Raw genomic sequence first — 24,637 nt, 5'->3', positions numbered from 1 at the left:
TCTCTCTCTCTTTCTCTTGTTTTCTTTCTCTCTCTGAGCTTCGCGGCACACCTGACCATGTCTTGCGGCACACTAGTGTGCCACGGCACACTGGTTGAAAAACACTGCTCTAGAGAATTGTGTGCTGGCCGTGTGTAGTCAGGTGTCTCAGGGAAATTCCTTCTCCTGAATGTATTTTTATGAGCAGCAGCCAAATGATGCTACTAAGTAAGTTTCTAAGGCTGCATCGGAATGAGTTCATTGCCCTCCCGGTATTCCTGGAGAATGCAGATGACCGGAGCCTGTGTTGATGGAGCTCTGCTGCGGCTGGAGGAAACAACCGCAGGACCTGCCCCTCCTCCCCGTGTCCCAGCAGTCGAATGAAGGAAGGGGGGAGGGTCATGGCATCCCTGGACCCACAGAGGTCAGGCGGAACTCCTTTTCTACGGGGAGAGTGTCCAAGGGGAGAAATGGAGCCCTATCAGCAACAGCCGAGCATCCCGCACACCGTCCTCTTAGACCAATCTTAAGTTATAGTAAAATAAGGGCGTCAACACGATCTGGTGTTCCACCAGCTTGAATCATCCCCAGGCAGGCGGGACAGATTGTTTCGGGTTACTCAGGCAAGTCAGCCAAGTTGCAAACAACCACTTTTATTTATTTATTATTATGTATTAATAGGATTTATATGCCTCCCCTCTCCGAGGACTCGGGGCAGCTTACAACACATAGAAGGAAACAATGAAATACAATGGCTAAATCCAGCTAATTAAAACTTGATAAATTGATCTAAAATCCCCAATTATGTTAAAAATCAATCGTACCAATTCGGACATTGACCGTACTATATAACATTCGTCGGCCAGGGGGGCTAGAGTCTAACCATCCCAAGCCTGGTGACATAAATGAGTCTTGAGACTCTTGTGGAAGGCGAGGAGGGTGGGGGCAGTACGAATCTCTGGGGGCAGCTGATTCCAGAGGGCCGGGGCCCCCACAGGGAAGGCTCTTCCCCTAGGCCCCACCAAACGACATAAGTCTTGTTGACGGGACTTGGAGAAGACCGACTCTGTGGGACCTGACCGGTCGCTGGTACTCATGTGGCAGAAGGCGGACCCATAAGTAATCTGGCCCCATGCCGTGTAGGGCTATTTGTGGCTAGTTCCCTTGATATGTTGCCTACATAGCAGGCTGCTAAGAAACCGTGCGAAAAACCAACATCCGCCCACTGTCCCTCTTTGGAGGGATCCTCATTTGTGGCTTTTGTGTCCTTTCGAGATTCAGAGTGGGGGTGTAATAAGGACTATTCTCTGGTAGAATCCTCCCCAAAAATTCACAGGTACAAATTTCAGACACACACACGTTTGAAAATCCAAAACAATGTTCTTTATAATGAAAGTTCACTTAAACCAAGCCCTCTTTTGGTATAGCAAAGAGCACTGGTCTCCAAACAAACTGGTAATTTGTACAAGTCCCTTATCAGTTCTGTGCTACTTAGCTTGCAGCTGTGAGGCAATTCACAGTCCTTCTTCCTTCACAAAGTGAAACACACTTTGCCCTGGTTTAGTTTCAAAGCAGGGAAAAATCAGCACACAAAAGGTCAAAGTCAGTAACGAAGTCACAAAACACAAGGATCAGATAATCCTCCACAATGGCCAAACCCACAGGCTGCTCTTTATAGCAGCCTCACTAATGACCACAGCCCCACCCAACCACAGGTGGCCTCATTTTCTTTGATAATAATCTCTCAGTTGTTGTTGCCTATGCATCGCTCTCCGCATGCGTGGCTGTATCATTAACTCTTGTTCTGAATCCAAGGAGGAGCTAGATAATTGATCTCCTTCTGAGCTGTCTGCCCCACTCTCCTCCTCCCTGTCACTCATGTCTTCTTGGTCAGAGGAGCCTTCATCAGCAGATTCCACCAGGGGCAAAACAGGCCTGCAGCATGTGGATGTCTCCCCCACATCCACAGTCCTTGGGGCAGGAGCTGGGCCAGAGCTGACCACAACACCTGCTGAGCAAAGAATTTCCCGCTGCAATTCCCCCCCCCCCCCGTGGGAAGTCCGAGGCCATTCACGCTGCTAACCCGTCCAGGGAGTGGAACCCGGGAGTGTTTGGAGAGATTTATTTTCAATTACAGGTTGAAGCAGAGGCATGAAATAGTCCTGGCTCTGAAAGCGGAGCATAAATCCTCCGAGCAAATCCATGTATATCAGCTCCATATAATAAGATTTTATTGATTGCTATATTGTATCTGTCAGAATAAAACTCCCCTAATGCCTGCGCCAGGGCTGGGAAGATCAAAGGCTCCTTTGGCAACAGAATCTGATTCGGGAATCAATGCGCTTTGATTAATGTGTCATTAAGGAAGTCGAGTTATTTAACTTGTTTGACAGGGGCTTTAAAAGGCGCCTTTCTTTCCAAGCGCAGCACAGCGTGAAGGGCTGCCAGCATCGCTCTCGTGAGAGAGCAACCAGACTCTGCCCCACAGCCTTTGGGCCCCGGTGCTTTCGGGAGCTGCTCAGTGCTGCTTCAAAAGGGGCTTTTGCTGGACCCACCGAGGGTCCGGCACTCCCTGCCGTGCTCAGGAGCTGCAGAGGAACTTTAAAAACACATCAGGAGAACCAGCAGCGCTGCCAATGCCCCTAAAAAGGTTGCGGCATTCGGCCTCCCTCCCTGGAGAGAATCAGACCAGGGAAATGGAAAGAATGTCATTGATTTGATTTATTCGGATTTATATGCCGCCCAGCTCCCAGAGGACACTGGGTGGCTCCCAACCTAAAAACAAAACACACCATGTAATATTAAGACGCCTTAAAACAATTTTAAAACCAACAATTAAAACAGGGTGCCCAGCAAACCTGGAAAACAGGGAATTATCAAGGAAATCATGAAACAAACAGAATAAATCGGGGGGGGGGGGGGACCAAACTATTAAAATGTTTAAAAGTCAGGAAAAAATCATGTAAAAACAAACGGATCGCGCTGCCCGGCACAGTCAAGCAAAAATGAGTATAACTGTGGCAACAACTGGCTTTGGAACTAGCTGGAGCGGCCACAGAGAAGGCCCTCTCTTGCGGTCCGCCAGCCAACACTGTTTAGCTGACAGGACCCAGAGAAAACCAGCACTGTGGACCCTTATTGGTCGCTGGGAGCTATGTGGTAGAAGGCGGCCTCGAAGATAGCCTGGCCCTAAGCCATGTACGGCAGTGATGGCGAATCTATGGCACGGGTACCACAGGTGGCAGGCAGAGCCGTATCTGCTGGCACGTGAGTCCTTGCCCTAGCTCAGCTCCAACGTGCATGCCAGCCAGCTGAATTTGGGCTCACCCAGAGGCTCTGGGAGGGCATTTTTGGCTTCCAGAGGGTCTCCAGGGGGATGGAGGAAGCCATTCTTGCCTCTGGAGCTTGGGGAGGGCGAAAAACAGGCCTACCGGGCCCACCAGAGTTTAGGAAATGGGCTGTTTCAGGCTTCCGGGGACATGGGAGGACATTTTTTGCCGTCCGGGGGCATTGAATTATGTGTGTGGGCACTCGCACATGGTTCGACGTCACTGATGTAGGGCTTTAAAGGTAATGACCCAGACCTGGAATTGCGCCCAGGGACCAATCAGGAGCCAGCGCAACCCAGTGAATCTCTGGCAGTCAGTGGGGCTCCGGAGAAGAGGCCCCGTCTTCCCCAGGGCTGCCTGGTCTTCTCCCCGTGGGGCTGGCGGGCCCAGGAGAGAAGGCTCAGGTGGGCCCCTTCATTGCCCTTGGACCTGGGCACCCTGGGCACCTCACTCCAGCTGACTTTGTCGTCAAGGCCTGACGGGACTTGCCAGGATCCCTTGGGCAGCCCCTTCCCTTAGATGCCAGCCGCGGCACAGGAGTCCAGCAGATGGCTCGGCGTGGCGCCCTCGCTGAGGATTGGCAGCGGCTTTCTCTGGCGCCTGCCCAGCCTCGGGAGAGGAGCAGGTGTTCCCCCCGCTGCGGTGGGCATTTGTTTCCCTTTGTGGGCGTTCGCACCTGAGCGGGAGGGGAACAGCTCCTCCTGCCTCCTCAGTGGCGCTTATAAATAGAAGCCGGGCTCATTAAAACCCTCGCGTGCATTTCTCCTTGTTTGTTTACACCCTCTCTCCCAGCTGTAAATTTGATTAATACTATTTCTGTTCTTTAAAATTATTGCTTCATGACGTTCTCCTGCAAATGTTGCCTGTCACTTACCCAGCAGTGCGAGAGGCCTGAACTGGAATTGGGGATGTTCCATACTGGGTAGGAGAGGCCCAATCTGGAACTGGACATGGCTGGTTTAATGAAAAGAAGGACCAGGGGCGACAGGATAGCAGTGTTCCAATATCTCAGGGGTTGCCACAAAGAAGAGGGAGTCAAACTATTCTCCAAAGCACCTGAAGATAGAACAAGAAGCAATGGGTGGGCACTAAACAAGGAGAGAAGCAACTTAGAACTAAGGAGAAATTTCCTGACAGTCAGAATGATTGATCCATGGAACAGAAGTTGCCTCCAGAAGTTGTGAATGCCCCAACACTGGAGGTTTTTAAGCAGATGTTGGATTAACCATCTGTCTGAAGTCGTGTAGAGTCTCCTGCCCAAACAGGGGGTTGGACTAGAAGACCTCCAAGGTCCCTGCCAACTCTGTTGTTGTTGCTGTTATTATTATTAATCCCAGAGGAAGGTTTGGGAACCGCTGGAGCCTCCGTCCTCCAGGTCAGGCTTGTCCCAAAGGCAGGTGGTCTTCTTCCTTGGTTTTCACTCTTGGAAAATGTTTCACTTCTCACCCAAGAAGCTGCTTCAGTTTGCAGAAGCTTTTTTTGCTTGAGAAGTGAAAGGCTTTCAGGGAAAAAGCCCAAGGAAGCCCCCGTTGCCTCCACCAGGCAAGCTTCCCCACTCCACTGGCCACTGCCAAACCCTCCAGACCTCCGTCCGTCCGTCTGTCTGTCCTGTTGCTGCCTCGCTGGATTATTTAATCATCTTCAGAAGGTTCCCAGGAAGGTGCCTCCCCCCCCAGGGAAAGGGGGTGGGGAGGGGCTTTTGCCTGGGGTGTAATTGATCTGCAAAAGAGAAGCAGGAGGTGAGGAAGTGGGGGGGGGCGAGGGGGGGTTAACTCCAGCATCTTGGTTATTCCGATTACTTACAGCCAGGATTCAGCCTCTCACGCTGCACAGGGGGCTCTGTTCCACGCCATCCCCTTGTCTTCGCCATCTGCAGTGCTGTCTATAAATACTTCAATGCTGGGAGAGTGGGGGGGGGCTCCCCGTTTTTAATGACACCCCCCCCTTTGTGTTCTTTCCCTCAGGATGGGGGCTCTTTCTGGGCAAGGCTGGGGGAGGCGCTGGCCGTTCCCGGAATCCCCTGGGCAGAGGTCTGAGGCCACAGCTCAGGGGGCTTCGGAGGGGTCTCCCACTTCGACCCCCCCAACCGGCTGTTTCTGCCCCAGGGCTTCTCTGCCCCCTTAGCTGTTGTGGAGTCTTGTTGTATCCGTGCTCCGTGCTCAAGGAATGACAGGGACGTTTTGGCTGGCTTGCTTGTCCAGCTCACCTGCGGTTATACCTACCTGTCGGGGCAGGTGAGCGAATCCAATGGAGGATCTCTCACCTGGTGAACATCAACCCTGGGCCAGGAATCTTGGCTACCTCCCACTCCCCACCCTCCCATCACGAAACCTGTTTAAAGATACTGCAGAGCAGACGTTTGCCACCCTGGCTAATTCAAGACTTGTGGGTTTCAACTCCCAGAATTCCCTGGGTGAGCAGGGCTGTCCGTGGAATTCTGGGAGTTCAGGTTCACAGGTCTTAAAGTTTCCAAGGTTGGGCATGATCCTGATCTGTCATCTGCACCTCAATCACTGTCTGGTTTGGTTCTGCAACCCAACAAGACCGACACAGACTTCAGAGGAGAATCAGGACTGCAGGACCTGTAGACTGCACGAGTCAAAAAGAGGGCGGTGAAAATAATTACTGACCCCTCGCGTCCTGGACACAAACTATTTCAACTCCTGCCCTCAAAACAACACTATAGAGCACTCCACCAAGACAACTAGACACGAGAACAGTTTTCCCCCCGAATGCCGTCACTCTGCTAAACAAATAATTCCCTCAACACTGTCAAACCTTTTACTAAGTCTGCAGTTCTATTTCTACTACTTTTTTCTCATCATTCCTATCATCCCTTTCCTTCCACTTAGGACTGTTTGACTATAACTTCTTGTTTGTATCCAAAGATTGTTATTAGTTTTGATTGCTTCCTGATTGCTTATTTGACCCCTATGACAATCATTAAGTGTTGTACCACCTGATTCTCGACAAATGTCTCTTTTTCTTTTATGTACGTTGAGAGCATCTGCACCAGAGACAAATTCCTTGGGTGTCCAATCACGCTTGGCCAATAAAATTATTCTATTCTATTCTATATTATTCTATATTCTATTCTATTCTGTAGTGAGTTGGACTTGAGTTTCTGGGCTCGCCAGAGGCTCCTGCTTACACCCTGTAGGACAGCCCCCCTCCTTACCTGCACACCTGCTGGGATGGAAAGATCCTCTGGGGCAGCCCCTCTTTTATCCCCTGATTGTCACCCAAGGTGTGTGGCTCCCTCCCCCTTCTCTGGGGACCCCCCTCCCCCCCAGGAAGGGGCCCTCTCTGCCCGCCCCTTTTGTTCAGGCAAAAGCTCCTGGCTGCTAAGCTGACTTACTGTCAGAACCGGCTGCAGCGAGCGAGAGTCTTTTTCTACGTGCTTTAATTACAACGTCATTATTTTATCCGTTCTTTAGCGTGAGCCATTTTGAGCCCTGTAATTAGCGGGAAGGCTGGATTTCAATGTCATAAGTGAGAGTCCCAGAAAAACCGGTGGCTGAGCGGCCTCCCTCTTCCGAGACCCCCCTGGGGAGCATCTTCCCCAGAAAACACCCCTCCCTCTGCCCCCCTCCCTGCTCTCAATCGTCCAGGAGACGGGAGCTGTGACTGTGGCCCTTGGCTCTTCTCTGCCCCCCCCCCGACCTTGGAAGAGGGGGGGGGGTTAAAAGGAGTGTCAGGAGGGGGGCTGCTGAGCCAAGGGGAGGGAGGAGTCCTTCGATCTCAGAGGAAGATTTAAAGGGGGCAGAATAGTCAGGGGATCCTAAAAGGCCTCATTAGTCTTGTTTAAAAATCCTGGTGAATTGATGAAGAAGGTCTGATCTTTTGGCCCGAGGGCGCTGGGTCACTTGCTTACCCGACTGACCGGCTGGCCAGGCTCTGGAATTTGGCCAAGGGAGCAGGGCTTCCCCATTCATCTCCAGGTACTCTTTCATTTGACTGCCAATGGATCCCATTATATGTCCTCTCCCAAAAAAGCCAGGCCCCCCCCCCCCAATTCTTGGCAACTGCAGGAAAAAGTCACCCACCCCCCACTTTGGCATCACTTTTTTGGAAAATGGTTTTTGCATCCTGGCCAAGACTGGCACTTGCGGTCCGCTGGTTCTGCCCAAGTGCCTTTCGCCCCCCATCCCCCCCCCTCCGGCCCTGGGATGCGAGAACGTGGCTCTCCCCCCCTCTGGGTTTAAAGTCCAGCTGTACGGAGCCAAAACAAAAGCTTCTCATGGGCAGGGGAGGGGAGGGCAGGGGGGGGGGTCAGGGAGGGTGTCTTTGCCTCTCTTAACCCTAGAAATAAGAGCTCTTCCTAGCCAGCATTGGTTAAATGGGAGACCTCTCACCCCCCCCCCCCAAAATGACAACAGAATTGTCGATGCTTGGCCTCTTTTCTACAAGGTTTCGGGGTTGGCAAAAGTTAGGCCGATCTCTGCCGTAAACGTGGCTCTTTTGGGGAGGGGCTGCCTGTCCGCCAGGTCGTACCCCGTGGCATCCTCTTGCGAGGCTCCCAGATGCCATGGGACTGGTGGGCGCTACGGACAGCCCTACACGGCTGGTGACCCCCAAGGGCTCTGGGGGCACCTGGAACAGGATGGGCTCCCCTTGGATGGCCCCTGGCCCCTCCCTCCACCGTCTGAACCTCAGTGAGCAGCTGAATTGGGAGCTGCCTCTCCTTGAGACCCTTCTCTGCCCCAGCCCCCCCCCCCCCCGGCCCTCCCCCCAGCGTGTTATAAACACATTCCCCCGGTCCATCCAGCGCACTGTATCAATCTTGTTTAATAGGCTGGAAAGCTTAATGCGCGGTGACGGGTCACGGGGAGCATCGGGGTGATAGATTGCGCCTTCCCAGAGTTGAGCACCGCCAATGTATAATGAAATATTTATGATTTATTCCAGCTAATAAACCGGAATGAAGGGTGTGATATATGCGAGCAGATGGGGAGCCACCCATGCCGTTTTTTCCTTTGGGGAGTGTGGGGAGTTTGATGTCCATGCAGCGCAACCCTCTCATGCCACAGGCTCTGCCTCTCGCCCCACGGCCCTTCCCCCACCCCTCATTCATCCCCCTCCTTTCCCCCCCCCCCAGCGCCTCTTTCCCCACCAGTGAAAATCTCCCTTTCACTCTGGGGGGTTTGGGGAACTCGGCCACTGGGGGGCAGGGAGAATTTCCGGGGATTTGGGGCAGGTTCATCAGGGAAAGGAGCTGGAGAAAGACTTCCTGCTGGAGCTTATTTTATTTATTTATTTATTAGATTTGTATGCCCCCCCCCCTCCGTAGACTCGGGGCGGCTCACAACACAATAAAACAGTTCATAACAAATCTAATAATTTACAATTTAAAATTAAAATATTTTTTAAAAACCCTTATTAAGCAGACATACCTACAACATACCATACATAAATTATATAGGCCCGGGGGAGATATCTCAGTTCCCCCATGCCTGACGACAAAGGTGGGTTTTGAGGAGTTTGCGAAAGGCGAGGAGGGTAGGGGCAGTTCTAATCTCTGGGGGGGAGCTGGTTCCAGAGAGTCGGGGCCACCACAGAGAAGGCTCTTCCCCTGGGGCCCGCCAACCGACATTGTTTAGTTGACGGGACCCGGAGAAGGCCCACTCTGTGGGACCTAACTGGTCACTGGGATTCGTGCAGGCGGTCTCGGAGATATTCTGGCCCAAGGAGGTTGAGCGACACCCTCTTCCATTGTTGCTCATCCAGGAAAGGTTGGACAAAAGGCGTCCACGTGCTCTTTGGCTCCGACTTGGTGCCCCGGAGGATTTGAGGGGTGTGTTCTGCACCCCTTAAGTAGCACCCGTGGGCGGCTTCACCAGCTGACTCCTGCCGGTTCTTTTCATTTCATTCATTTATTTATAGTTTGTGTTGGAAGGGACCCCCCTGCGGGTCTTCTAGTCCATCCCAGTCCCAGACCAATGGCAGTCCAGCCAACCTCGGGAAGAGCCTCAGTGGCACAGTGGTTAGAGTGCTCTACTGCAAGCTCCTTCTGCTGCTCACCGGCTGCCAGCAGTTTGGCAGATCGAATCCCAGTAGGCTCCAGGTGGACTCAGCCTTCCATCCTTCCCAGGTGGGTCAAACGAGGACCCAGATTGTTGGGGGCAAGAGGCTGACTCTGAAAAAGCTCTATGAAGCAGTAGATAAGTAAATGCTATTGCCCTTCCTTCCTTCCCTCCCTCCCAATGGTAAGAATACAGTATTGCAGGCTAACTCTGTCCACTGCTAGGAGTTCAATCCTGTCCAACTCAAGGTTGGCTCAGCCTTCCATCCTTCCCAGGTGGGTCAAGTGAGGACCAGGATTGTTGGGGGCAAGAGGCTGATTCTGTAACACCGCTTACAGAGGGATGGAAAAGCACTACGAGGCGGTATATAGATATAAATGCTATTGCTAACTGGGAGCTCCATATCTGGCGAGGACCTCTTAGCTCTGGCCCCCTGGTTCTGGAAGTCAGCAGGCTGTTCTTGAGCCCCACCCCCAGAATCAGTGCCTGTCACACCCACCCCTCCCTTCTTTCCCTTTCCCAGGGGACACAGCAGTGTATCAGGACGGCGTTTACTGGATCCGTGGACGGACCTCTGTGGACATCATCAAAAGCGGAGGTTACAAGATCAGCGCCCTGGAAGTTGAGCGCCACCTGCTGGCCCACCCTAGCATTGCAGGTGCTGCTTGTGCGTTGCCACGTTGCTGTAGGTTAATTTTAATCAAATTATTATTTTTTTACCAAGAATTTGGTTTCCTTTCTACCGAGCCCATTCTCCAAGGCAGAAAGGTGAAGCCATCTATTTCAAATGCCATGAAGGTCATTACTTTAAAAGCTCATACATATAAACAAAACTGGACAGGTGCATGAAGGAGTGAGGGCCAATGAAATCAGCTCCTGCCATCTGCCTCCCATTCTTAAGATAGGTTGGATCAACTATTATTTTATTTATGTATTATTTTATTTTATTTGACTTCTATGCCGCCCAATCCCGAAGGACTCAGGGCGACTTACAACAATATAAAATTACAAACACAATAAAATTACAACAATATAAAATTACAAACACAATCATACGCTGTTTTATTATTGTTGTTAGCCGCCCCAAGTCTACGGAGAGGGGCGGCATACAAATCAAATCAAACCAAATAAATAAATAAATAAATAAATGTCAAATATACAGTAAAACTATAAAACCCTAATTAAAACCCATAGTTAATGATGAGTTAATTATTAAACCCATATAATTATTAACTTAATTATTAAACTCATAGTTAATTATGAGTAACTGATTGAGTAACTTGAAGTCAATGACTTGAAATCTGTTCGAACGGGGTTCGTCTTCCCTTCAGAGTCCAGGGTGGTTAATAGGTGAGATTGTCCAACGGGCTTTATTTATTATATTTATTATTTATTTATTGGATTTGTATGCCGCCCCTCTCCGTAGACTCGGGGCGGCTTACAACAATGATAAAAACAGCATGTAACAATCCAATCCAATACTAAAATAACTAAAAAAAACCATATTATAAAAACCAAACATACATACAGACATACCATGCATAAATTGTAAAGGCCTAGGGGGAAAGAATATCTGAGTTCCCCCATTCTGCCTGACGGCAGAGGTGGGTTTTAAGGAGTTTATGAAAGGCGAGGAGGGTGGGGGCAATTCTAATCTCTGGGGGGAGTTGGTTCCAAAGGGCCTGGGCCACCACAGAGAAGGCTCTTCCCCTGGGTCCCGCCAAACGACATTGCTTAGTTGACTTGTTCTCCTTCCTCCTGCAGATGTTGCTGTGGTTGGTGCCCCAGACATTGTTTGGGGTCAGAAGGTCAGCGCCGTGGTCGAACTGCACGAGAGCCAGGAATTGTCTCTCCAGACCCTGAAGAAATGGGCCAGGTAAGTTGGAGGGCCAGGAGCAGAAAAAGTCGGAGGCAGCTGGGCCCCTCCCTGGCTCTCCTTCCCTTTGGGGCTTCCCTGGAGGGCTGGCGAGTCCCTGGATGGAGGGGGGTGGGGCACGGCTGCAGCCTCTCCACCGACCCAGGGGCTCTTCTGTGCCCAGGGAGACCATGCCCTCTTACGCCATCCCGTCCGAGCTGCTCCTGGTGGAGGAAATCCCCCGCAACCAGATGGGCAAGGTGGACAAGAAGCAGCTCCTCAAACAATTTTACGGCACCCCGTGAAAGGCCCGGCCACCGACCGGTGGAACAACAAGGCTCCCGGTGGCCCAAGAGCAGGACTGGACACCCGTCCTTCAAAACCGGACACTCGTCTTTAGCGGTGGATTTGCCTCTAGCTCTTCACCTGGAAGACACAGCAGGACCTGCGGTATAGTAGCGGCAGATCAGGATTTGCAGTGCTTTGCCTCCTCCTACCAAAAACATGGGGGGGTGATGAGGAAGAGGCCCCGGTGTGGCCTGTGGCCCGGCGGGAGGTGTACGGACAGAAGCCCACAAGGCCTTGGCTCAGCCAGGTATCATCCGGGCACAGGCGCCTCCTCCTCCGGTGCTCTTAACAAACGATGGGAAAACACGGGCCCGATCCTCTCCTTCCCTCTGGAGAATAGGAAATCCCCCCCCACCTCCCAACCGAAACACGCCGGCGGAGCCAAGGAATCGGATGCAGAGTTAGTTGTGTGTGTGTCAAAGAGAGATGTTGATCAAAACTGAATTCACGTCGGTTCACGTCGTCTCGCTCTCCCCTTTTTCTAGGCTGTTCCGCACAACTCTGGCCTCATAAAAATCCACGTGAAATTTATATGTACACTTCTTTTTTTAAAAAAAATAATTTTATTAATTTATATGCATTAAAAACAATCAAAAATAAAAATATACGTACATAACATAGAATACAAAAAAACCCCAAAAATGTTATCCTACTATTAGATGCACACACTCCCCTCCTGGACCTTATTTAACCCTTTAACATATTTAAATGTTTTTATCGTGTCCCCCCTTTCCCTTCTGTCCTCCAGACTATACAGATTGAGTCCATGAAGTCTTTCCTGGTAAGTTTGATGCTTAAGACCTTCCACCCTTCTTGTAGCCCGTCTTTGGACCCCTTTAATTTCATCCATATCTTTTTGTAGGTGAGGTCTCCAGAACTGGACACAGTATTATTCCAAATGTGATCTCACCAGTGCTCTATACAGCGGGACCACAATCTCCCTCTTCCTGCTTGTGATACCTCTAGCTATACAGCCAAGCATTCTACGTGCTTTCCCTACCGCACTGTTCACCCATTTTGAGACTGCCCGAAATACTAGCAATAGCTGCACTAATATCACTGGTGTTTGTGGATAATAAACTCCCCTGGTCCTTAAGCCAATCTTTTCCAGTCTCAGCATCGCTTTCTATAAGGCAGCAACCAATGGTCAGCTCAGAACGTTCCCCTCTCTGGAAAATGGGGACCGGGAAGGATTCCACCCAGCTGACCTTTTAATCTCTCCAGATCGTGCTTTTTGCTCAGAAGGATCTTCTCTGCTTCTTTCAGGATCTGAAGGTGGTGGTCTTCATTGCCTTCTGCCACTTGGATGCCTGTTTGCAGCTTCTGAAGGCTGGAGAAGAATGAAAGCGGGCGTCAGGGTTTCAAATAGCATCCAACTTTGACTTTGAGAATGACCCGGACTCTGATTTAATTTTGGATGCTATTTGGACGATTGAGACGATTTTGAAGGGGTGGGTTGACAATCTGGCATATTAAGGTGAGGAACACGTTCAGATTTTAACATGAATGTTAGTTTTTACACAAAAGAAGAGCTGTGATAAAAATTTTCCCACTCCACAGGCCAGGCTGAGAAGAACTGAACAACACCTCAGCTCAAATAAAAAGCTAAGAAATTACAAGAATACAAAGGCATCTAAATTTACAGCAGGTTTGCTCAAATACATTGGTTTGCTGTTACTTATTAAATTTTTCTGTGTACTTCTTAGACTACCTCCGTGTAGTTGCATCCCTCTACAACAGAAGTGCTAAAGAAGTGAAAACTGAAATTGAGAGGGTTTATCGGGAGTTTGTTTAAGAAGAATGAAAGTTTATCCTCCACATTTTGCAACACCTTAGTTTCTGGCTGGTGCAAGTTTAAAAAATGGGAACAGCCTTATCTTTAAAAAAAAAGCCCTCAAGAAAAGCATTGCAATTATTCACTTTTTTCTTGCTCACCTTATTTTATTGAAAGAGAGGTTGAGGTCCAATAACTTCAAAGGTTTATCCAATTTTTCAACCTTTTCGATCGTATTATGACTGAGATTTAAGACTTCCACTTTACCACATTTCTCCAGATTTTCTATGTCCTAAAAGGAATAAAAATATGCTGTTAGATTCATCTATTCAGCTCTGCAATCACACTATAAAGCACAAGAAAGTGTTTCTTTACATCAGGCTTATTTGTACAATTCCCATAATTTCTTATGTGCCTGTAGTTGATGGCTGTTAAAGTACAAAGCACCAGACACAAACGTTAAATTTCTTTCCTCCGTCTTTACCAAGAGAAAGATTCAGGGCAGTTATGCCTGCCAGATTTTCTTAATAAGGGGCTGTGTTATGTATCGGATACCTGGACTGCCATCCGAAATCAATACCAAGGTGTTTGAGGCAGTAAGTGTATAGAAACAGAACAAAGAACAATCTATACATCTTCAAAGCCACAGAGGTGAATTCTGGGAGTTGAAGGCCACACATCCTGAAATGGCTGAGGTTGAGAAACACTATATTAAACATATAAGCTGCCTGTAACCGTCATAAATAAAGGTCTGGATTTTGATCATGTGACCACAGGGATGATGCAACAGTCGTAGGTGTGAAAAACGGTCGTAAGTCACTTTTTTCCTGTACTGGCGCAACTTTATTTATTAGATTTGTATGCCTCCCCTCTCCGCAGACTCGGAGCGGCTCACAACAAGAACAGTACAAATCCAATACTTAAAAACACTTTAACACTTTGAACAATCACTAAAGGAACGTTTGTGAGCCGAGGACTATACCAGTGATGGCAAACCTTTTTTTCCTCGGGTGCCGCAAGAGCCTGGGCGCACATGAACAAGTGACCATACCCATAATTCAATGCCTGGGGAGGGCAAAAACAGCTTCCCCCACCCCCCAGAGGCCCTGTGGAGGCTGGTAACGGCCTGTTTCCCGACTTCTGGTGGGCCCAGTAGGCTCGTGTTTGGCCCTCCCCAGGCTCCAAAGGCTTCCCTGGAGCTGGGATGGTAAAAATGGACCAAAAAGGTCCTCCCAGAGCCTCTGTGTGAGCCAAAAATCAACTGGCCGGCATACATGCACATTGGAGCTGAGCTAGGGCAGTGGCTCGTGTGCCAGCAGATATGGCTCCGCGTGCCACCTGTGGCATCCGTGTCATAGGTTCGCCATCACTGATCTATAGTGTATATTGTAGCCACTGTTTAGATCTCCTAAGCAAAGTCCCCGAAGGAAAGCTGAAACGTTTTATATAACCCATCCCTGATTTTTACAATACCTGCATCGCTTTCTTGATCTACATCTCCTTGGTATCTTTGACCAGTTGGCTGGTGGGTCGGCACACTTCCGTCTGTGTCCAACGGAGACGATGACTTGCTACGGACCCTTGCAGGAGACTTTGGACTCCAAGAGCGGACGGAGACATCAGGGGTGATTTCTGTGGCTGGCCTCACCGCACAGACCTCTGCGTGTCATATGGCAAAAAGCTGAAAAGAAAGAGATCCGTGCTTTCCAAGTGGCACAACCACTTTAGCAACTTGCTCCACCGTAAAACCAGAGAAGCCAGCAACTTTTAATCTGACTCTCCTCCAAAATATTAACCTGCCCTGCACAAACTTTTCATAAGGGAAATCGATTTGAAGTCACGTTTCCCAAGGCTCCATCTTTGCTTCCTCATGACATGCCTCTCTTCTGGAAGCTGTGGTTCCCCCTTCAGCACATAAACACTTTAGCAGATGTTACAGTTAAAAAACTGTAAAACTTTTACAGTTCCAAAGTAGCAGGATCTCTTAAGAAATCCCTTCAGTGCTTACGCCCGATAATTTTCTTCCATTACCTATTTTGACATCTCTGATTACAAACCTAGATTGCAGATAACAAGATGACACCCCTATCGGCAAAATAGGAACTCCTTTTTTATTATTATTTTAGGTAAAGGCAGAGATCACAAGAGTTTTATCTTTAGGAGGGAAAAAGCTGACTTGAAAGTAAAATCTTGTGTTCGGAAGGCGTATAACTATTTCTGCATAATCTGTTCTCTACTTAAATGGACACTTATGAAAGCAGTGCCTCAAATTTATTTTTTATTTATTTTTAATATGCCATTGATGGTTTTTATGTTCTTTCCTTTGGGCATGTTTCCACTGGTATACCAAAAAGCCAGTCACTGCTGGAAACTAGCCTAAACTAAAATCAGGAAAAAAAGCCACCACACATTGCTCTTTCCTTTTCAACCAAGTTTGCTCTTAACACATTTTTGTCTTCATGTATAGGTAGTCCTTGACTTACAACCACAACTTAACCCAGAATTAATGTTGCTAAGTGGGACATTTGTTGAGTTTTGCCTCACTTTACGACTTCTTACCACAGTTGTTAAGTGAATCAGAATTTAAGCAGAATCCCTAGGAATCAAAGCAAAACATACCAGTCCCAGATGGTTCCCTCCCCCTTTTTAAAAAAATACCTGGAAAAAATAACAATTTTAATATTTGCGCAACAAAATAAAACCAAGGGTTGCTCAGTAAGATTGTAACAGGGTGGAGAAGATACAAAGAAAACAACAGGGAAAAAGGGGGTTAAATGTTAGATGGGAAGGACTGGACAACCAGAAACTTGAAAATATAGTACAAAATACAAACAAAAAATTATTTTAAAAAAGTTATGGTTATGTGCAGAATATAGCAAATGCTTTGACTAGAATTCCCATTAGCCAGCATTGGGTTGGGGAGGGAGGCTGATGGGGATTGCTGATGATAACATGTTATAAATGATAACAACAGTTGGAAGGGGCCTTGGAGGTCTTCTAGTCCAACCCCCTTAGGCAGGAAACCCTACACTACTTCAGACAGATGGTGATCCAACTTCTTCAAAACTTCCAGTGTTGGAGCATTGACAACTTCTGGTGGCAAGCTGTTCCACTGGTTAATTGTTCTAACTGTTAGGGATTTTCTCCTGAGTTCTAAGTTGCTTCTCTCCTTGTTTAGTTTCCACCCATTGCTTCTTGTTCTACCCTCAGGTGTTTTGGAGAATAGCTTGACTCCCTCTTCTTTGTGGCAACCCCTGAGATACTGGAAGACAGCTATCACGTAACAGGCTGGCTTATGGGAACTGTAGTCCAAAGCATCTGCCCACCACTCTTTAATACAGCCCTTATAGTTCTATCCCCCCCCCATTTATTAAATTTTCAGATTTATTTTTTAAAACCGTGAGCGTTTTAAAGCAGGGAGAAAAAAACTCCTTTGCAAGAAGGAACTATAACCCTATCAATACCCTCCAACCCGAGGGTGGCTGATGGGGCTTGTAATCCAAATCACACACACACACACACACAATAGAAACCCAACTCACCCTCTCAATCCTAAATAGCACCGGTGCAAAAACAATGCTTTAAAAACCGTGCCTCCAAACTCCATTCAGGGAGAGGAAGGCTGGCTGGCTGGCTGACGGATAGGATTTGTAGTCCAGAGAGTTCCGGGTGTGTGAAAGGGTCCTCAGGGCGGAGGGGGGGGGGCAAGCACTGAATAGACGGCATTACACTTACACACACACACAGCGTCGCAGCAGCCTCCAAAATCCGCCTCACCTGCACGGCCGCGGCCCACCTGGCCGGGACGAGCCGCCTGGCGCGTGGGGCGTTGATTCCCGCCGTCTCCATGGCAACCGCCGTGGAGACGGCCCGGGCCTTCAACGCGAGGTGTTTGCGGGGGAGGGGGAGAGGATGAGGAGGAACAGCCCGCTCTCGCGCGCGCTCCTAGGGCGCGCGTGCACACCAGCTCGAGCTCGCGCGCTTTCCCGCCCGAGCGCCCACCCTCGGGCCCGCAGTTGCTGAGCCTTCTTGGCGCCTTCCTCGCCCGCCATTGGCTGCTCTGGAAACCCGCCTCTCGGATTGGCCGAGAGACCTCTCCTCTCTCCGAGGGGCAGGGGCGCTTTAGAAAAGTCGGCGGGCTCCCTCACAGCTGTGCGCTAATTCGGCTTGATTGCGCTCGCCGAAGCTGCAGCAGCCGAGTCCAGTTTTGCCGCGTCTCTTCGTCCCTCCAAAGGGACGATGCTGCGGGGCGCCGGGGAGCCCCCCAAATATCTCCACGGCGCCCCCGCAGCCAAAGTCCTCGAGCTCGAGGTCGGGCAGGACCTTTTGAGCTTTTGAGGTAATTCTAGCGGAGACTTTTGATATGTTGTGTGAGCTTTTTAGCTAATTAATAGTTTATTATTTTCAGGGAGTAAGGTTTTAACCACGGTGTGTATTCTTAGAGGTAAAAACGCCAGGCTTGAGGTAATACCTCCACAGTAGTGTTATTTAAAAGACTCCAATTTATCTATTTGCTTGTTCGTTCGTTTATTTAGCTTTCTATGCCGCCCTTTTCAACTGGCTCAGCGTGACTGACAATATACCTCAGTCAGGCCACTAAAGATATTAGCTATTTCAATCTAATAAGGCAACCCACCGAAGTAATTCTAGCCAAAGCTCAATTTCTTAAAATACTAGTACAACCTGAGGTAATTAGCCGCGACCTGTTTAAAAAGGACCAAAGGGCCATAATTGGGAACGGGTATTAAAATGAGTTTTTGAGATCAAATTGCCTCAGGAGCTGACCTTGATCTCAGGAAGAAAGTCAACTCTTAGGACCAGAGGAAATTTTAGCCCAAGGCTCAAGTCCTTTTTTTAAAAAAACCAAAAACCAAAACTTGTAGTGAGAACTAGTTACTTCAAGCAAAAGTGAACTAATTATTTCAGGTATAGGAGTTGATTTTACTTTCTTCAACAGTGAAGACTGAGTAATCTCAGCAAGGTCCTTTTAAAAGGACAGAAACATCATGGGCGAATAAGAATTAAAAAGACCTTTGAAGTAAAGACCGAGGCAGTAATATCTAAACTAAAAACATACTGCAAATAAATGGGGAAAGTTAATAAAAATTACTTCTAAGGAACTGATTTCCGTGAGGATTGAGGCTGAGCAATTTTAGCCAGGTGCAGTTAAAAAGGAGTAGACTACCACAGGTGAACAAGCATTAAAATTAGCTTAAAAGGCAAAATTGTTTAAGTGCCTGGAGTTGGTCTGGGTTTTTGAGGAAATTTTAAGTCAAGACTCCTTAAAAGAAGCAAAACATGGAGAGGACTAGTTACTTCAAGTAATTAAAGGCACAAATCAAGTAAAATTGCTGCAGGTCCAGGAGTTTAGTTTACTTTTTTGAAATAAAGTCAACTCTTGAGGATTGAGGCAAGCAAAGGGATAGGCAAAGTTGGCTCTTCTGTGACATGTGGTCTTCAACTCCCAGAATTCCTGAGCTGGCATGATTGGCTCAAGAATTCTGGGAGTTGAAGTCCACAAGTCATGGAAAAGCCAATTTTGCATACCCATGCTCTAGGCCGGAGTAGACAAAGTTGGCTCTTCTGTGACATGTGGTCTTCAACTCCCAGAATTCCTGAGCTGGCATGATTGGCTCAAGAATTCTGGGAGTTGAAGTTCACAGGTCATAGAAAAGCCAATTTTGCATACCCATGCCCTAGGCCGGAGTAGGCAAAGTTGGCTCTTCTGTGACAAGTGGTCTTCAACTCACAGAATTCCTGATTTCTGGCATGATTGGCTCAAGAATTCTGGGAGTTGAAGTCCACAAGTCATGGAAAAGCCAATTTTGCCTACCCATGCCCTAGGCCAGGGTAGGCAAAGTTGGCTCTTCTGTGACAAGTGGTCTTCAACTCCCAGAATTCCTGAGCTGGCATGATCAGCTCAGGAATTCTGGGAGTTGAAGTCCACAAGTCATAGAAAATCCAATTTTGCATACCCATGCCCTAGGCCGGAGTAGGCAAAGTTGGCTCTTCTGTGACAAGTGGTCTTCAACTCCCAGAATTCCTGAGCTGGCATCATTGGCTCAAAAATTCTGGGAGTTGAAGTCCACAAGTCATAGGAGACCCAACTTTGCATACCCATGCCAGGGTAGGCAAAGTTGGCTCTTCTGTGACAAGTGGTCTTCAACTCCCAGAATTCCTGAGCTGGCATCATTGGCTCAGGAATTCTGGGAGTTGAAGTCCACAAGTCATAGAAAAGCCAATTTTGCATACCCATGCCCTAGGCCGGAGTAGGCAAAGTTGGCTCTTCTGTGACAAGTGGTCTTCAACTCCCAGAATTCCTGAGCTGGCATCATTGGCTCAGGAATTCTGGGAGTTGAAGACCACAAGTCATAGAAAAGCCAATTTTGCATACCCATGCCCTAGGCCGGAGTAGGCAAAGTTGGCTCTTCTGTGACAAGTGGTCTTCAACTCCCAGAATTCCTGAGCTGGCATCATTGGCTCAGGAATTCTGGGAGTTGAGGTCCACAAGTCATAGAAAAGCCAATTTTGCATACCCATGCCCTAGGCCGGAGTAGGCAAAGTTGGCTCTTCTGTGACAAGTGGTCTTCAACTCCCAGAATCCCTGAGCTGGCATCATTGGCTCAGGAATTCTGGGAGTTGAGGTCCACAAGTCATAGAAAAGCCAATTTTGCATACCCATGCCCTAGGCCGGAGTAGGCAAAGTTGGCTCTTCTGTGACATGTGGTCTTCAACTCCCAGAATCCCTGAGCTGGCATCATTGGCTCAGGAATTCTGGGAGTTGAGGTCCACAAGTCATAGAAAAGCCAATTTTGCATACCCATGCCCTAGGCCGGAGTAGGCAAAGTTGGCTCTTCTGTGACAAGTGGTCTTCAACTCCCAGAATCCCTGAGCTGGCATCATTGGCTCAGAAATTCTGGGAGTTGAAGTCCACAAGTCATAGGAGACCCAACTTTGCATACCCATGCCAGGGTAGGCAAAGTTGGCTCTTCTGTGACAAGTGGTCTTCAACTCCCAGAATCCCTGAGCTGGCATGATAGGCTCAGGAATTCTGGGAGTTGAAGTCCACAAGTCATAGAAAAGCCAACTTTGCATACCTATGCCCTAGGCCAGGGGAGGCAAAATTGGCTTTTCTATGACTTGTGGACTTCAACTCCCGGAATTCCTGAGCTGGCATCATTGGCTCAAGAATTTTGGGAGTTGAAGTCCACAAGTCATAGGAGACCCAACTTTGCATACCCATGCCCTAGGCCAGGGTAGGCAAAGTTGGCTCTTCTGTGACAAGTGGTCTTCAACTCCCAGAATTCCTGAGCTGGCATGATCAGCTCAGGAATTCTGGGAGTTGAAGTCCACAAGTCATAGAAAATCCAATTTTGCATACCCATGCCCTAGGCCGGAGTAGGCAAAGATGGCTCTTCTGTGACAAGTGGTCTTCAACTCCCAGAATTCCTGAGCTGGCATCATTGGCTCAAAAATTCTGGGAGTTGAAGTCCACAAGTCATAGGAGACCCAACTTTGCATACCCATGCCAGGGTAGGCAAAGTTGGCTCTTCTGTGACAAGTGGTCTTCAACTCCCAGAATTCCTGAGCTGGCATCATTGGCTCAGGAATTCTGGGAGTTGAAGTCCACAAGTCATAGAAAAGCCAATTTTGCATACCCATGCCCTAGGCCGGAGTAGGCAAAGTTGGCTCTTCTGTGACAAGTGGTCTTCAACTCCCAGAATTCCTGAGCTGGCATCATTGGCTCAGGAATTCTGGGAGTTGAGGTCCACAAGTCATAGAAAAGCCAATTTTGCATACCCATGCCCTAGGCCGGAGTAGGCAAAGTTGGCTCTTCTGTGACAAGTGGTCTTCAACTCCCAGAATTCCTGAGCTGGCATCATTGGCTCAGGAATTCTGGGAGTTGAAGTCCACAAGTCATAGAAAAGCCAATTTTGCATACCCATGCCCTAGGCCGGAGTAGGCAAAGTTGGCTCTTCTGTGACAAGTGGTCTTCAACTCCCAGAATCCCTGAGCTGGCATCATTGGCTCAGGAATTCTGGGAGTTGAGGTCCACAAGTCATAGAAAAGCCAATTTTGCATACCCATGCCCTAGGCCGGAGTAGGCAAAGTTGGCTCTTCTGTGACATGTGGTCTTCAACTCCCAGAATCCCTGAGCTGGCATCATTGGCTCAGGAATTCTGGGAGTTGAGGTCCACAAGTCATAGAAAAGCCAATTTTGCATACCCATGCCCTAGGCCGGAGTAGGCAAAGTTGGCACTTCTGTGACAAGTGGTCTTCAACTCCCAGAATCCCTGAGCTGGCATCATTGGCTCAGAAATTCTGGGAGTTGAAGTCCACAAGTCATAGGAGACCCAACTTTGCATACCCATGCCAGGGTAGGCAAAGTTGGCTCTTCTGTGACAAGTGGTCTTCAACTCCCAGAATCCCTGAGCTGGCATGATAGGCTCAGGAATTCTGGGAGTTGAAGTCCACAAGTCATAGAAAAGCCAACTTTGCATACCCATGCCCTACGCCAGGGGAGGCAAAATTGGCTTTTCTATGGCTTGTGGACTTCAACTCCCAGAATTCCTGAGCCAATCATGCCAGCTCAGGAATTCTGGGAGTTGAAGACCACTTGTCACAGAAGAGCCAACTTTGCCTACCCTGGCCTAGGGCATGGGTATGCAAAATTGGCTTTTCTATGACTTGTGGACTTCAACTCCCAAAATTCTTGAGCCAATGATGCCAGCTCAGGAATTCCGGGAGTTGAAGTCCACAAGTCATAGAAAAGCCAATTTTGCCTCCCCTGCCCTAGGCCAGGGTAGGCAAAGTTGGCTCTTCTGTGACAAGTGGTCTTCAACTCCCAGAATCCCTGAGCTGGCATGATAGGCTCAGGAATTCTGGGAGTTGAAGTCCACAAGTCATAGAAAAGCCAACTTTGCATACCCATGCCCTAGGCCAGGGGAGGCAAAATTGGCTTTTCTATGACTTGTGGACTTCAACTCCCGGAATTCCTGAGCTGGCATCATTGGCTCAAGAATTTTGGGAGTTGAAGTCCACAAGTCATAGAAAAGCCAATTTTGCATACCCATGCCCTAGGCCAGGGTAGGCAAAGTTGGCTCTTCTGTGACAAGTGGTCTTCAACTCCCAGAATTCCTGAGCTGGCATGATTGGCTCAGGAATTCTGGGAGTTGAAGTCCACAAGCCATAGAAGACCCAACTTTGCATACCCATACCCTAGGCCAGTATTTCCCAACTATGGCAACTTGAAGATATCTGGACTTCAACTCCCAGAAATCCCCAGCCAGCATATTATTATTACAGTGGACAGAAATTTAAATAATGTTTGTTGTTTTATCTCAAAGGCATATATGGCAGCATCGTAGAAGAAAGAAGATTCATTTCCCTTCCTGCAGCATGATAAACACAATGGTCTATGTTAATGCTAGGTGTGGCCATTGATTGATTACAGATTTGATAAATTTCTGCCTGGCATAATTTAGCCCTGGCAAGGGTTCTTAGAACCAGAAAGGAAACTTCAATGGCCCTTCTTAATGCTATGTGTGGCCAGTAATTGATAATAGATTTTAAACCTATTTTGCCTGGCATAATTTAGCCCTGGCAGTGGTTCTTAGAACCAGAAAGGAAATAGTTACAGGAAAAGGTAACTTCAGTGGCCCTTCTTAATTCTAAGTGGCCCTCGATTGATTACAGATTTTATAGATTTCTGCCTGGCATAATTTAGCCCTGGCAAGGGTTCTTAGAACCAGAAAGGAAACCCTGGCATGACTCAGGAAGAAAGGAAGGTGAAAGAAGAAGAAAGAAGAGATCAAGAAGATGTCTGCAGCTCAAGCCCTTTTAGCCTTTGGCTGTGATGTGGCCTTTAGCGAGGTAACTTCGGTTGTGACTTGTCTTCTCCAAGATTTTGGGATAACGGAGGGAGGTGGATGGTCTTTCACTACTTGATAGTCTGTTCTTCCTAGGTAAGTGAGGGTTAGGATTAGGGTTGAGGTAATAATAATCACAATGGATTGTTATTATTATTATTATTATTATTACAGTGCACGGGAATTGAAATAATGCTTTTGTTGTTTCATCTGGCAGCATCGTAGAAGAAAGAAGATTCAGCTCTCATCCTGTAGCATGATAAACTCAATGGTCTATGTTAATGCTAGGTGTGGCCATTGATTGATTACAGATTTGATAGATTTCTGCCTGGCATAATTCGGCCATGGTGATGGTTCTTAGAACCAGAAAGAAAACTTCAGTGGCCCTTCTTAATTCTAAGTGGCCCTCGATTGATTACAGATTTTATAGATTTCTGCCTGGCATAATTTAGCCATGGCAAGGGTTCTTAGAACCAGAAAGGAAACCCTGGCATGACTCAGGAAGAAAGGAAGGTGAAAGAAGAAGAAAGAAGAGATCAAGAAGATGTCTGCAGCTCAAGCCCTTTTACCCTTTGGCTGTGATGTGGCCTTTAGCGAGGTAATATCGGTTGTGACTTGCCTTCTCCAAGATTTTGGGATAATGGAGGGAGGTGGATGGTCTTTCACTACATGATAGTCTGTTCTTCCTAGGTTTAGGGTTGAGGTAATAATAATGACAATGGATTAATATTATTACAGTGGACAGAAATTGACATAATGTTTTGTTGTTTTATCTCAAAGGCACATAAGGCAGCATCGGAGAAGAAAGAAGATTCATTTCCCTTCCTGCAGCATGATAAACACAATGGTCTATGTTAATGCTAGGTGTGGCCATTGATTGATTGCAGATTTGATTGATTTCTGCCTGGCATAATTTAGCCCTGGCAAGGGTTCTTAGAACCAGAATGAAAACTTCTGTGGCCCTTCTTAATGCTATGTGTGGCCAGTAATAGATAATAGATTTTAAACCTATTTTGCCTGGCATAATTTAGCCCTGGCAGTGGTTCTTAGAACCAGAAAGGAAATAGTTACAGGAAAAGGTAACTTCAGTGGCCCTTCTTAATTCTAAGTGGCCCTCGATTGATTACAGATTTTATAGATTTCTGCCTGGCATAATTTAGCCCTGGCAAGGGTTCTTAGAACCAGAAAGGAAACCCTGGCATGACTCAGGAAGAAAGGAAGGTGAAAGAAGAAGAAAGAAGAGATCAAGAAGATGTCTGCAGCTCAAGCCCCTTTAGCCTTTGGCTGTGATGTGGCCTTCTACACTGTAAGTTTGGTTGTGACTTGTCGTCTTCAAAGTTTTGGGATAATGGAGGGAGGTGGATGGTCTTTCACTACTTGATAGTCTGTTCTTCCTAGGTAAGTGAGGGTTAGGTTTAGGGTTGAGGTAATAATAATCACAATGGATTAATATTATTACA

General features: G+C 48.0%; 2 protein-coding genes across 14 annotated transcripts in view; one reads left to right on the top strand and one right to left on the bottom strand.

Moving 5' to 3' along the window:
* The window catches only part of ACSF3 (acyl-CoA synthetase family member 3), a 46,866-nt gene extending 33,212 nt beyond the window's left edge, over positions 1 to 13,654 (top strand). For 4 of the 11 annotated variants that reach the window (XM_070761801.1, XM_070761799.1, XM_070761802.1 and 1 more), the window contains 3 exons: positions 9,855 to 10,016; positions 11,096 to 11,207; positions 11,371 to 12,137. In XM_070761801.1, coding sequence (XP_070617902.1) covers positions 9,855 to 10,016; positions 11,096 to 11,207; positions 11,371 to 11,491 — 395 coding nt within the window. In that variant the 3' untranslated portion in view covers positions 11,492 to 12,137. Of the gene's footprint in view, positions 1 to 9,854; positions 10,017 to 11,095; positions 11,208 to 11,370; positions 12,138 to 12,800 lie in introns of those variants that run through there. The other 7 variants (XM_070761806.1, XM_070761805.1, XM_070761804.1 and 4 more) reach the window with 4 other exon arrangements.
* Positions 12,078 to 17,312, bottom strand: LOC139172619 (centriolin-like). 3 transcript variants are annotated; one of them, XM_070761818.1, is made up of 4 exons: positions 17,046 to 17,312; positions 14,782 to 14,989; positions 13,470 to 13,600; positions 12,078 to 12,864 (listed from the first exon to the last, which is right to left on the bottom strand). In XM_070761818.1, exons 2-4 carry the CDS (start codon positions 14,785 to 14,787, stop codon positions 12,687 to 12,689), a joined length of 315 nt encoding a protein of 104 aa, XP_070617919.1. In that variant the 5' UTR covers positions 14,788 to 14,989; positions 17,046 to 17,312; the 3' UTR covers positions 12,078 to 12,686. The 3 variants fall into 3 exon arrangements, with proteins under 3 accessions (XP_070617919.1, XP_070617918.1, XP_070617920.1); XM_070761817.1 differs by having other exon boundaries at positions 16,851 to 17,300; XM_070761819.1 differs by having other exon boundaries at positions 17,086 to 17,174.
* Positions 17,313 to 24,637: the final 7,325 nt, after the last annotated feature.

This window comes from Erythrolamprus reginae, chromosome 9, assembly GCF_031021105.1.
Source record: "Erythrolamprus reginae isolate rEryReg1 chromosome 9, rEryReg1.hap1, whole genome shotgun sequence".
Classification (NCBI taxonomy): domain Eukaryota; kingdom Metazoa; phylum Chordata; class Lepidosauria; order Squamata; family Dipsadidae; genus Erythrolamprus; species Erythrolamprus reginae.
Note: the sequence above shows the minus strand (reverse complement) of the source record. Positions and strands in the feature narration are given on the sequence as shown.

What these genes read in the sequence shown, in the direction of transcription:
- LOC139172619 (XM_070761818.1), bottom strand. An exon ending in CTCTCTTTCAATAAAATAAG is followed by an intron (nt 12,865 to 13,469) that starts GTGAGCAAGAAA and finishes ATTCTTCTCCAG; the next exon opens with CCTTCAGAAGCTGCAAACAG.